The sequence below is a fragment of the Coenobita brevimanus genome, chromosome 57, assembly GCF_032717465.1.
Source record: "Coenobita brevimanus isolate Jiangsu-jjx chromosome 57, ASM3271746v2, whole genome shotgun sequence".
NCBI classification, from domain to species: domain Eukaryota; kingdom Metazoa; phylum Arthropoda; class Malacostraca; order Decapoda; family Coenobitidae; genus Coenobita; species Coenobita brevimanus.
Genome location: NC_137010.1, coordinates 30135698 through 30150138, shown reverse-complemented (window position 1 = coordinate 30150138; position 14441 = coordinate 30135698). Strand labels below are relative to the sequence as shown.

The window sequence follows — 14441 nt, the reverse complement described above, 5'->3', positions numbered from 1 at the left end:
TTTTATGGTGTCTGTGATGACACTCTTTAGTTCCTTAAGACGTATCTGCCTGACTGATCTCAGACAGTACTTGTGGACAGCATTTACTCCTGCTTAGTTCCCCTTCAGTTTGGAGTTCCTCGAGGATCTGTTTTCAGTCCACTTCTGTTTACAATTTATACAAGTACCGGTAGTTTATTTTCTCAGCTTGATGCTCATGATGTGTCCTATCATTTTTATCCTGATGACACTCAGCTTATGTTAAGATGACAGGTGTTAATGATACCAAGAATTTACTGGGGTCCCTGGTGACCGATATTAAAATCTGGATGGCAAAGAGAAGACTGAAGCTGAATATTGGTACAACAAAAATCCATCATTATTTGGGGAATCAGGAGGGATGGTGACACTGATAATGCTCTGACTCTGTGGATTGGTGTCACTGCTTCATCTTTGTTTTGTATTTTATTCTCAAGCTGTCAGAGGTTTTAATTTGCACATCAGATACCTGTACTCTGTGAGACATCTGCTGAATAGGCATTGCCACTTAACACTGGCCCATAATATGGTCTTGTCTCATATTGATTATTGTAATTTACTATGGATTGGCCTCCTGAATAATCTGTTAAGAAAAATTCAGTCTTTTGAATAAAGCAGCAAGGCTTATCCTTAGCCTTACCTCAAGATCATTGACCACCACTTCTCTAATTGAGTTGCACTGGTTGCCAGTAAAGGCTGAGATTTAATTCAGCCTGTGTCTTATTACTTTCAAGGTTTTGCAAACCAAAGTATCTTGCATAATTGTTAAAACTTTTGTGGGTACACCCAGGTGTGATGTTTAGAAGTGAAGATTTCTTGCATCTTTTTGAGCCTGCAGTTGTTTATCAGGCATCTTTCTCTGATTGGTGCTTCTTCTGTTCATATTCAAGGTTATATATATAAACTGTTGTTATTCATGAGGCAGTTGACACCTGTTGAATCATTAATGGGGCAGATCATGTCTTTCTCTTTTCAAGAAGTTATGATTTGGGAAGAGGTGATGTGATGGTCAGTTATAGAATTTAATTGCTGTCACTATCCCCCCACCTCCCACCCCCAATGAAGTCTGTATTGTATATGAGGGATATCACAGTTTTTGTACGATTATTGTAAAAGTGTAAATGAGTTTCAACCACAAGTGAATTCCATAGGAAGAACTGGGCACTTTTGAGAAACAAAAACCAGATTATCATCATTAATAATAATAATGATAATAATCATAATATTATTATTATTATTATTGTGGTAGGTGGGAGCACCGACCATCCACTCACTCAGTGTAGTGTTGCCTTGAGGTCTCTACATTGAGTGACAAGCTAAATGGTTTCTTGTACCCAGGAAACCATTTACTATGCTGGGTGGTAACCATATAACCCGCATTTTTGACCAGGTTTAGTTCCCTCAGATTCCCCGATCTTATATCACTTAATTGTGGCAAACATTTCGGAGAGCCTCAGAGCCCAAAACCTGCCCAGGGCCCCAACCAAATGGACAGATTTGCATGGCCATGTGAAATTTGAGTGGTGTGAATGAGGAGAGCAAAAGGGTGGAAGTGGTGAATGGGTTCAAGAGTGCAAGATATGCCGTGATGTCATTGTGTAAAACGAAGATGGAAGGATGTGAAGTGGAGGAGTGGGAAGGTGTAAAGTGTGTAAGAGCGGGCATGAATGGACGAGGAAGATACAAGGAAGGAGTTGCCTTGTTGATGAATGAAGTATGGCAGAGTGGAATGAGAGATTACAAATGTGTCAGCTTAAGATGTATGTATGTCAAGTTTGAGAAGATTAAAGTGGCAGTGATTGTAATGTGTGCACCATGTGATGACAGGAGTGAGAGAGAGAAAGACAGGTTTTGGGATGAGCTGGATGAAGTAGTAGGAGAAATACCCAGGAGTTATAAAGTATTTGTAATGGGCAACATGAATGGGAGAGTAGGCACTGGTCCTGTGAATGATATAATGGGTAATAATGGTGTACCAGGAGAGAATGATAATGGAAAGCGACTGAAGGACATGTGTCAGGAAAGGAGGCTATGCATTTGTAATTCTTACTTCAGACACAAAGATGCATATACTATAGATTTACTTGGCATAGAGGGAATGGCAGTCATGTTAAAAGGAGCCTGATTGATTATGTGCTCGAAGAGAGATTAGTGCTGGGTAGTGTTGCTGATACGAGGGCAGGGAGAGGAAGATGTGGAGGTTTTTCATATCATATGATTGTGGTATGCAAGATCAAGCTGAGAAGAGTGAGGTGGACCAAGAGAGCGAGGAGCAGTCAGAAGGGGAGGCTAAAAGTTGGGAAGCTGAGGATCAAAGAAGTGGCAGATGAATACAGGGCCAAAGTAGGGGAGGAGTTGGAATCAGTGAATTGGAATGAAATGGATCTGGACAGCCTGTGGAATACATATAGGGATTGTTTAGTTAGGAATGTAAATGCAGTGTGTGGTATGGCAAGAGTAACAACAAAGACAAAAGGTACAGCATGGTGGGATGAAGAGATTAAGAAAGCAGTGGAGGAAAAGATGAAGAAGTGGCTAGAGTGGATACAGGACAGGGGTTCAGTTGAAATAAGAACTGAATATACTGAGAGCAAGAAGCACGTAAAGAGACTGGTGAAGAGGTAAAAGAAGGAGGTAAATGATGATCTAGGAACAAAAATGAATGCATATTACTCTGAAAATAGGAAGTTATTCTGGAAAGAGGTGTGGAAATGTAGAAATGACAGTGGAAAGAAATGTGAAAGTGTGAAGGATGTAAGTGGTAGAGTATTAACCTATGGGGATAAAATAAAGACTAGATGGAAAGAATGTTTTGAAAGTCTGATGAATGGGAATAGAGAGAGCAGAGCGCCTATTAACGTGATTGGTTTTAGGGGTGTACAGAGAAGGAATGCAGTGCCAGGATGTGACACTCACAGAGGTGAAGAATGCTGTTACGCATCTGGAAAATGGGAAAGCAGCTGGGGTTGATGAGGTGTATGCAGAGATGATTAAATGTAGTGGAGAGAGTGGAGTTAAGTACTTGTTTGAGATAAGTAAAAAGGCATTGATGAGTGAAATTGCAAGTAGAGTGGAAAAAGGCAATGATTGTACCCCTGTACAAAAATAAAGGTGAGCAAAGTGAGTGCAAAAACTTTTGTGGCATAAGTTTATTGAGTGTGGTAGGGAAGGTTTATGGAAGAATTAATATAGAGAACGTATGAGAAGATCAGAAGTCCTAGTGAGTGACAAACAGGGTGGCTTTAGGAGTGGCAGAGGATGTGTGGATCAGATATTTGTAGTGAGACAGATAGTGGAGAAGGCATGTGAGAAGGACAGTAAGGAGTTTATGGCATTTATGGATCTGGAAAGATCATGCAACAAAGTAGACAGAGAAGGATTGTGGAAGGTTTTGCACATGTACAGTGTAGATGGTAAGCTGCTAGGTGCCGTCAAGAGTTTTTATGATGGTAGTGAGGCATGTGTAAGAGTAAATGGGCATCTAAGTGAATGTTCACAATCACTGTAGGCGTGCGACAAGGTTGTGTGATGTTCCCATGGTTGTTCAATATATATATATGGATGTGGTGATGAGAGAAATAAAAACATGAGTAACAGCAAGAGGGATGCCGTTGGTAATGAATGGTACTGGATGGAATGTCTCAAATTTAGTGTATGCTGATGATGCAGTGCTACTTGCAAATTCTGGGCAAGAGCTTGATAGACTAGTGCAAAGTTTTGTAGCTGTCTGTGATCATTGTGCCTTGAGAGTAAATGTAGAAAAGAGTAAAGTGATGGTTATTGTGAGTGAAGGTGACTCCCAGTGTGATGTTACAGTGAATGTAGAAAGACTGGAATTGGTGAGAGAGTTCAAATTGCTGGGTACAGTGGTAGAAAAGAGAGGAAAGTGTGCAAAGGAGGTGGAAGGTAAAGTGACACAAGAAAGGAGAGTAGCTGGTGCTATGAAGGCTGTAATAAAAAACATAGGCGTGAGTGTTGCAGCTGTGTGAGGTTTACATGAAGGAGTGTTAATGCCAACTTTAACATATCGGATGTGGGAATATGGTGTTGCATGAAAATGAAAAGTCAAGTAAAAGAAGTGGAGAGGGGAGTGTTGAGGAAGGTATATGGAGTAGAGAGAGTTGATAGGATACAGAATAATGTGATTCATGAGAGATGCGGGGTGAGGAAGTCTGGACACCAGATTTGAAGAGAGTGTACTGAGATGGTTTGGCCATATGGTGAGAATGGATGACAGTAGAATGTTGAAAAAGGAATATATGAACGAATTTGAAAGAGGGAGGAGGTGAGGTAGGCCAAGAAGAAGGTGGAGGGATATGGTGGATGAGTGTGTGAGGATGAGAGGTATGGAAGTTGGCGAGGCTATGGGACAGACAGAGACCGAGCTGACTGGATGAATTTTGTGCGGAGAAGCGCATAACCAGGGATTTGGCACCCCTTTTTAACATGACAAGGTTTGGATTGACTCTCAGATAGTATATGTGAAGCTTCAGAATGTGGTAAAATTTTTTTTTTTTTTTTTTTTTTTTTGGCCTATCTGATGGAGCTAGTATTTTTAGGGCTAGAATGAGAGTGAATGGAAACATGTTCCATTGAATCAGGCAAATGCTGGCTGTCTGGACATTGCTGCTCCTCACTCAGGTCTGGATGATGGTGGTGTGGTGGTGGAAATGGTGGTGGTGGTGGTGGTGGCGGTAGTGGTGGTGGGGGTGGGGGTTATTGCATTATTATTATTATTATTATTATTACTGTACTAGAAATGAGTTATTAGAGAGGAGCATGTGGAGTTACATGGAGAGAGACTGGCAAATGAGGAAGTGAAGGAGCACTGTGGTGTGGATGTGGATGTGATAGAATGCGTTAGAAGTACGTTGAGATGGTTTGGCCATGTGGAGAGGATGGAGAACAAGAGACTAATGAGGAAAATGAATGTGAGTGAGGTGGGGGGGGGGATAGGGAGATGGAGGAATGGAGTGGAGAGGTATATGAGAGAGGGAGGTGTGAGCTGGAAGCAAGGCAGTGAAGTGGCATTGGACAGGGCGACATGGAGATAAATTGTTTGTGGCCACCCCTTACAGGATTGAGGCGTCTGGCGATAGGCAGATAGATAGATTTGTTGTGGCACAGATACAGAAGACACATTAGTGAAAGGGCATATAACAACTGTAAACAGGCAAGAAACGATTATACAAGAATAAGGAAAGAAACCCAAAAACAGTTTGAGGAGGACATCATAAATAAAAGTAGTGATCAACCAAAGCTATTTTAAAAATACATCCAAAGCAGAACCAATGTGAAAGAAAAAATACAATCCATTATGGATGAGGGGATCACCTATACACAAGAGGAGGATATTTGTGAAGCACTAAATAAGAATTTCCAATCAGTTTTTACAGAAGAAGAAAATTTTGAGACAGATGATATGAAACATGTATGCCCACACATACTACCAGATATACAAATATCAGAAAAAGAAATACTGGAGGAGTTAAGTAATTAGGCAAAGGAAAAGCAAATGGTCCTGATGAAATTTCATATTGGGTGCAACATGAATGTGCAAAGAAATTAAGTAAACCATTATCTTTAATTTTCAAGGAATCCTTGGGACAAGGTAAACTACCTGATATTTGGAAAAAAGCAAACATTGTTCCCTTATTCAAGGAAAGGAATAGACAAAATCCACTCAACTTCCGACCAGTATCACTAACCAGTGTTGTAAGCAAGGTATTAGAAAAGCTGATAAGAAAAGTTTGAGTAAATCATCTAGAAGAACACAATATGATAACAGACAGTTTGGTTTCAGAACGGGAAGATCATGTGTTAATAATCTATTGAGCTACTATGATAAGAGTAACAGAAACATTACAGAAAAAAGAAGGATGGGTGGACAGTATCTATTTAGATTTCAAGAAAGCATTTGACAGAGTACTGCACCAAAGACTTTTATGGAAACTGTACCATCAAGGAGGAATCCGAGGCAAACTGTATTGTTGGATGCAAGATTTTCTCAAAAAAAGAGAAGTGAGATTAGTACTAAGGGGAAATTACCCATCATGGAGGGAAGTGACTAGTGGAGTTCCACAGGGCTCAGTGCTCGCACCAATTATGTTTTTAGTGTATGTAAATGATATAGATAGCCACATTGGAAACAAAATCTAAATATGTTTGCTGATGATGCAAAAATACAAAGGAGAATTACTAATGCAGACTCTTGTAAAGAGCAACAAGAAGAATTAAACTAACTTCATGAATGGAGCAATACTTGGCAAATGGATTTCAATGTGGACAAGAGTCCCGCAATCAAGTTTGATAAAAGTGGAAGAAGACCTGATTGGGATTATAAGTTAGGAAATAAAACTCTACACACATCAGAAAGAGAGAAGGACCTAGGTGTGATTATCAATAACAGACTATCTCCAGCTGACCACATCAGTGAGAGGGTATGGAACATGTATACATTGCTTCCAAATATGAGAATAGCATTCACATACGTAAATGAAGACATGCTAAGAAAAATAATAACATTATTCATCACACCAGCCTTTGAGTATGGATCAGTAGTCTGGAATCCTCATCTCAAGAAACACATAGATAAGATTGAAAAGGTCAAAGGGCCGCTACAAGATGAGTACCAAGCTTAAGGGAACTAAGCTATGAAGAAAGACTAGAAAAACTGAATCTACATACACTACAGGAGAGAAGGAAAAGAGGAGACATGATTATTCTATATAAATACATATCAGGGAAGGAGAAAATTGACATAAATGATTACATAAGCTATGGGGATGCGTCAGCAAGAGGACACTGCAAAAAACTGCATAAAAAAGAGGGCGATAAAGATGTAAGGAAATTTAGTTTCCCAAATAGGGCAATTGATCAGTGGAATGCACTACCGAATGAAATAGTGTGTGCCAAAACAGTTCATAAATTTAAGGATATGTACGATAAAAATGGTTTAAGACACGGTACAGTACGAGCTTGACTTATTCCTGTAAAGATACAGTTAGGTAAGAACACACACACACACACACACACACACACGAGGGGAGAGAGAGAGAGAGAGAGAGAGAGGAGCTGATTACACCTTACTACTGTACAGTGATATTTTTCTTTGACTTGAACCAAGCTTGATATAGTAAAGGGCTGCGCTACTATGTCATTCAAGTGATGGATCTCAGTTGTTCCATCTCTGACACTCACATTCACACAGCTAAATAGTAACACATTTCCTAAAGTACCACTGTATCATTTAGAATAAACTTTTTAACTAAAGAAGCACAGCAGTTGGCTGTTTCTCCATTATGACACTGAGGGTTTTATATTTGCTCATAATTTATGAAAGGATTTTGGATTATTGGATTTGGCAAAAGCCAGATTTATTTTCTTGTATGGACTGAATTTAAAGCATATGGTATTAGGATATGTAGTGTTTTCATCTGAAGCAGGTGAATATACTGTATGATTAGTTGATTATAGTACTAATACATTTTGGTAGGTGAGTTATTTGTCTTTTTATAGTATGCAGTATATAGTTTGTGAGTATTATATGTAAGTGTTTATCCCTAATGATAAGCAGTTTTTCATCATGGTAATTACTATATTTTTGATGTGTTGTTTTTGTTGATGGAAAAAAAAAAAAAAAATCTTATCAAATCTTCTTAGACTAAAAATTAATAGGCAGACACCTTTCCTTTTCTGTGAATTGTGATCCCCATCCCTCTCTGTTGGCAACATTTTTCATAGTTCTTATGTAGAACTACTTTGAAATCCTTTGAAGTATTTTGACTCTGTTACTTCTTCATTTTCATGCAGCCCAGATGAGCAGGATGACTATGACTTGGGTGTGGGTGAGGAGATATTTGATGCCAGTGAGGAGGAGGAGGAGGTGGAGGAAGGGGGAGAGGGGCAGGAGGAGGAGGGGAGAGGGGAGAGTGGCAGAGGTGGAAGGGAGGAAGGGGCTCCTTTATCAACCCCTGAAAATGTCAACATCAGCCAAGATGATGTAATTGAGGAGGCAGATGATGATGAGGATATAGTGATAGAGGAGCAAGTATTGGAAGAGGAAGAAGAGCATGATGATGAGGAAGAGGAGGGTGGAAGTTCGTTGGGCAGTAAGACAAGAAAGAACAAGAAGAAGATGAAGGCTAAAGATGAGTCTGATGAACCATCACCTGTGGAGCCACTACCCTTCTTGTACTATGTCACTCCAAAGAGGTTCCGTGTCAGTACTAAGAAACAGGAAGTTGGAACCCCAACTGAGAAAGACTCTGAATCATCTCGGCAGCTTTCTGCAACGTCACCCACATCTTCTCTTAAGACTGGACTCGAGCGATTCCGTGAGTGGATGCACCGAGATCCAGGTGAAGGGACAGCAAAGTTTGAGGAGGAAGCCAAACCTGAAGAAAGAGCCAAAGATGAGGGAGTTGAGCCAAGTGAGTCAAAGGAAGGGTCATTGCGGAGGTTGTTTAGGCGTTCCCAGACCCCAAGCAGAGACCGCTCACCCCTATCTGAACCCAGGGCAACCCCCAGTCAGTCCCCAGTTCTTGAATCCATCCTCTCCAGGCGTCAGAAATTGAGACTTGCATTCCGTCAACGTCCAGCAGTTAGTGAGGAGGTTGTGAGGTCTCCAGAATCTGACCAGCCTCCTAATGAGGACAAGGAACCCCAGTCTAAGTCACTGGCATTTAAAAGACCTCGAAGACTGTGGACACGAAGTCAGAGTGAACAGAAGGCCAGCCCAGATCAGCCTACTGTTAGATCCCCAGACACACCCTCCACTGAGCCTCTTGGCATCACACCAGATAGGGAAAAACAGAAGCGTACACTCCATCATTACTTTGCAAGTTTTAGGCGTCGACAAGAGACAGAGGAAGCCAAAAAGAAAACTGGAAAGGAGGAAGTAGTTGAGGAAGAAGCTGAAACAGGAACCAAACCAGAATCCAAATCTGAAGCCAAGTCAGAACCTGAACAAGGCCCTAGCACTGAACTTGAGGAGGAGTCCACCAAAGAACAACCTGGTTATAAACTGAAGAGATTCTTGAGGCAGAGCAGTGAGGTAATTTTGCGTCCATTTAGCAAGCGTGGGCAGGAGAGCAAGCGGATCAGTGCCCCTCCAGCAACTCTGGACCTCCAGGAAGCACCGGTAGAAGTTTCGGATATAGAGGCACGTCACCCCAGCATCAGCACCTACATAGATGACACCCCTACTGTTCCTGCAGCACCCCAGGTCCCATTAGCATTGTCCTCAGCCCTGGCCCCTCCTAGCCATTCCTCAGCCCCTCCCAGCTCTTCTGTAGATCCTCCCCCCCTTTCCACACTTCCTCCTCCTCCTCCTCCTTCCACAGTGCCTCCTCCCCAGTCATCTGAACCCCCTAACCTTTCTCTGGCTCCTCCTGCCCCTTCTTCAGCACCCCCTAGCCCTTCCCTTCAGCCTTCTAAGCCTATCCTAGAAGTTCCCCTGTCCCCTTCCTCAGAGCGTGGTTCACTAGTCTTAGAATTGCACAGCTTGCGTTCAACTCCTGAGATAGCACGTAAGGTAGTGAGCAGCCACGCTAGCGCCCTGAGTCGTAGGCTAACCTTCACCCTGCCCTTTGCTAGTACCGGTGGAGGTGGAGGGGACACGGAGGATGGAGTGAGACCGGTGGAGCGGGCGGTTGAGGCGAGGTCCCAGGCCAGTGACTACATTGGCTCCATGGTTCGCTGTCTCCACCTCACCAAGTGCTTCATTGCCAACAGTGAGTATCATCCAGTATCTCAGTTACGTGTTCTCTCAGCCTGTGCCATATTGCATTGTTTCTGGCTTTTCTGTTACTGTACTTGTGTACTGTATAGTGAGAGGCAAATGTTCACCTACTGTTTTACTCTGTTTTCACTGGATGGATGGATACACTTACTGCCTGTCAGTCACTCTCCTCTCAACCACATCATATAAGAGAGCATCATGTACTAGCAGGGAAACATGTCAACTCTTCTCTCAGTTTTGAAATATTAGCCAGCAGAGGAAAGTAAAAAGAAGAAGAAGAAGTAGAGATGGAATGTTGGGCAAACGTTTGTCCCCCAGCTATACTTATGGTTGTATGTTTTTATAATCACTATTAGTTCTGGATAGAGCCATTTCATTCAGTAACACCAATAAAGATTTCTCTTACCTTCCTCCCTATCCACCCAAAAGAGGATGGTGGCCTGTAAGCATCAGCTGGCAATCTTCTGGGTTCAAGTATAAGTTAGTCTGGGGCCACAGCAGCAGCAATAACATCTAATAGTTTAGTGATTCCTCTTTACTTACTGTTTACGATTTAGGTTATTTTGGATTTAGTGAACCACCTCGGATTATAGAGTAGACCCTCACTATAGTGAACATTAAGATAACAGATTTTGGATTTAATGAATATCTCAGAGCCCCCTGATGTTCTATTGGCCATAATGGACAGTGGTCATTGAATGGGGCATAATGGGTTGCAGTGCCTGTATTTCCTATCCATTTTACTCCACCGTAGCCTGAATTTTCCCAAAGTGTTTGCTGAGTTGTAATAACAGATTGTAGTACAATAATACTGTACTATTCATAAGAAATGCTCTGACAAGGATGTTGAACAAGCTACAAAAGGATAAATTAATAGGCCTGGTTAGTGTAAATTAGATGTAGCTCTCATTTTTAGTACTAGAGTCTGATATTGTACTCGTTTATTTTCAAACACGTTCTTGAATTCCCACCTAAGGGTGGGACCCTCGGATTTAACGAACTTTCAACTTTAATGAACCTGACTTTCCCCCAGTTACAGTAATCTCTCAGTTATCTGGCATAATTCAACCAACCTCCATGCTGAATAATGCGAAACATCAGATACTGCGTCAGTATCCCCAATCAGCTGTCCATTTGCCATTGAGCCAGATAATGTGTCACTACCCTAAGCTGTCTGTTTCAACCCTCTATCATAAAAACTTTCCAACAGTGTTACCTATGAGTAAAAGATTAAAATCAGGCATAAAATACAAAACGTATTGATAGAGTACTGTACACATAGTACAACAATACAGTACATACAGTGGGGTTGCCTAATATGCGGGATCTCAGCACGTGACACACCTACTGTAATATGCAAACTCGACTCATGAAAAAAAACAAATTTTTTAATGTGCGAAATGTGATTCTAAAATGTGAATCCATTGTCTGAAAGCAAGGGAAAAACAGTGTTTCCACTCAAAATGGCAGTATCCGAAGCCACCACCAGATGGCTGATCAGTTTCCTGCCTTTTCCCTCCCTCATGGCGTCTCTCAAGTCAAGTCTCAAGACTTTCAGTCTGTTTCTGCCCATCCCTCGCTTGCATAGTGTGTGGTGCTTTTAGCATTGTGCAAGACCTGCTCTTGCTCACCTGTTACATCATAACCACACCACATCATTCTAAGAATAAGAGGATCACTTTGGAGATGAAGGTTATAGAATTGAATTAGCAAGGTAAAAGGAGCTCAAACATTGGATGTGAACTTGGCTTAGTTGAATCGACAGTGAGAAACATTCTCAAGTACAAGGAGCAGATTTTACAAACCATCATGACTTATGGAAGCCAGCAAGTGGACGGGCTCAGTAAGGTTGCTAATCCTGCAGTTATACTAATGGAGCAATACCTAGCACACTACAATCATAGTTCTATTATCCTTCTTTGAGCAGAAGTCTTTCTTAAAATGATAGTCAACAATGGGGAAGTACTGTAAATGACAAAGATGGGGTGAGGTGTCAACAGTGTACATTTATTTCTGTTGATTCAATGGTTGTGGTAGGTGGTGGCGACCATCATCCACTCACTTGATGTAGTGCTGCCTACTTCTTTAGCCTTTATCATTCTTTTTCTGTGCCTGCCCTCCTCTCTTCCTGTTTTTCCCATCTTTCCTGTCACTTCTTATTGCTTTCCTTTCCTTTACAGGTGGCTTTACATTGAGTGACAAGCCTAATGGTTTCCTGTAAGCCAAGAAACTATTTACAACGCTGGGTGATAACCATATAACCAACTCATACGTGCTCCCTATGTGTCAACAAGTGGGTTGGTGGAGGGTTAGTGCCCCTCCTCGTAAAATAAATAACTCAAAGTCTAATGGCCACCCCTTATGGGATTGTGGCATCTGGCAATAGATAGATAGATAGGTTCAATGGTTTCTGATATGCAAAATTTCCAATATGCGGCCCATTTTGTTAACCATATGAGGTCTGTCCAGAAGGTATCTGACCTTAGGCTCTAAAAAATAAATAAGTAACTTGCTGAGCTAGGACACTAATCCTCTCTCAAAGTATGCCCCTTCTGACTTGACACATGTACCCCAGCCTTCTTTCCACTGCCTAAAATATTTTCAGAAGTCACTTTCAGTATCTCTTACAGGCGCTTCATCGCATTCATCATGATCTCTTTTCTCGTCTCAAATTGGGAACCCTTGAGCGGAGTTTTGCGCTTGGGGAATAACCAAAAGTCACACGGAGCCATGTCTGGTGAGCAGGGAGCCTGGCTGACCTGCTGGATGTTGTACTTGGCCAAAATTTCATGAATCAGCTGAGAAGAATGGGCAGGGGTGATATAATGGTACAGCTTCCAACTTGCCGCTTTCCATAGGTCTGGTCTCCTCCATTGAACTGCGTCACGAAGAGAACGGATAACATTGAGGTATGGTAATATTTGTTGACAGTCTGACATTCTGGTGTGTATTCGTGATGCACAACACCACGGTAGTCAAAAAAAGCTGTCAAAATGTGAGTGCATTTCACTTGGTGGAGACCTGTCATGCATTTTTTGGATGAGGTGGCCCTGCGTGCTTTCACTACGACAAATGTGCCTTGGTTTCTGGGCCATACCCGTACAACTAAGTCTCACATCCAGTGCTAACAGTCTTCAGAAAGTCTGGATTGCGATTTGCACACTCCAACATGTCATGAGCCATGTTCATCCTAGAGAAGAGATCATGACAATTTTGATGAAGCACCAACAGGAGATACCAAAAACCGACTTTGAAAAATGATTCAGGCAGTGGAAAGAATGCTGGGCTATGTGTGTCAAGTCATAAGGGGCCTACTTTGAGGGGTATTAGTGTCCAAGCTCATAGGTTAGCCTTTTTTTTTTTCAGAGCCTAAGGTTGGATACTTTCTGGACACATATCAGGAGACCCCACATTACTATAATCATATTGTACTTACCTAGCATGGGCATCGATGGAGGGTAGAGTAGTACGCTATGCAGTACAGTGCACTTAATCCCGTGTGGTCTGGTGGCAAATGGCTCCCACAAAGGTTACTCTATCTCCACCACCTCAGCTCCCCGTCAGGCACAGGGAGCCACAGGCTAATTCACAGTGGGGTAGCCACTGTGTTGGTCACAAATGCACAAGGCACAGATACGTCCACACTAAATGGCGTCCACGGGAGAGAATGAGAGAGTGATGGTAGGTTTGGTGAATCAAGTGGGCCACTTCTGCAGTGCACTGTGATTGGCCGGCATGTTGCAAGGTCTGCCTGCGCACTGACTGGGTCCTGTGTCTGAGCCGGATGTTACACATCACTGCCAAAAAGTGCATGCTACTGCCAGTTGCTTCCCGTTTCTGAGCTGGATATTGCCTAATTTCGTTGGATATTATTTTAATAGAGCCGAGCAAAAGCGCCAGATATAAAATTGAGCTGGATATTTTGACGACGGATAATTGAGAGATTACTGTAGTCCATTATGACAAGGGTCTGCTATACAGTGGGCTCACACAGTATGCATGATCACAGTGCGCGAAGGCATAGTACACGAGTGCCCAAAAATCATAACCATAAAACTTTGAATGCGTGAGTTTAGCCCACAAAACATGGGGTAGAAGCAAGGAGTAGGCCAAAAACCGCTATTTTCCCAGACTGGGCGACCCCCCTCCCCTGCACGACATGCCCATTGAGACAGAGGCTTGTGGGGAAGGTGCTCAAGAGGAGACTACAGTACAATCTTTCCCAATAACGACTTCGACAGTAATGTTTTTTGCAATAATGGGAAGTTAGACTAGATACCCAGTTTCTATAGTAATGTTTGGATTCACTTGAATAACGGTTATTTCACGAATGCCAAATTGTTATACTGAAAATATGTCCATAACAAGATGAGGAATGAAACAAACAAGAAGAGATGAAGGAAAGTGCCAAAATGTGAGCAGTAGTGAGGAGGAGATGGGGATCCTCCCCTCGTCACCTACCCTGACTCGTCAGCTGCCATCCCCTCCACCTTCCACTGCCCCACCTGACTCACCAGCTGCCTCCCCCTCCACCTCCACAGCCCTACCTGACTTACCTGCTCCACCTGGCATACCCTCAACCTCCATCATAATGACTGTTGCTGCATTTCTTCATCAAAACTTGGAATAATACAATATTGGCAACTGTTAAACACGCATGGTGCGGCGGGGGCACTCGTGA

General features: G+C 42.3%; 1 protein-coding gene across 1 annotated transcript in view; it reads left to right on the top strand.

Annotated features, from left to right (window-relative positions):
• The window catches only part of l(2)gl (LLGL domain-containing protein l(2)gl), a 443338-nt gene that overhangs the window by 256966 nt on the left and 171931 nt on the right, over window positions 1-14441 (top strand). Inside the window, 1 exon segment of the mRNA XM_080274241.1 lies at window positions 9616-9752. Within this exon segment, the coding sequence (XP_080130367.1) occupies window positions 9616-9752 (137 nt within the window).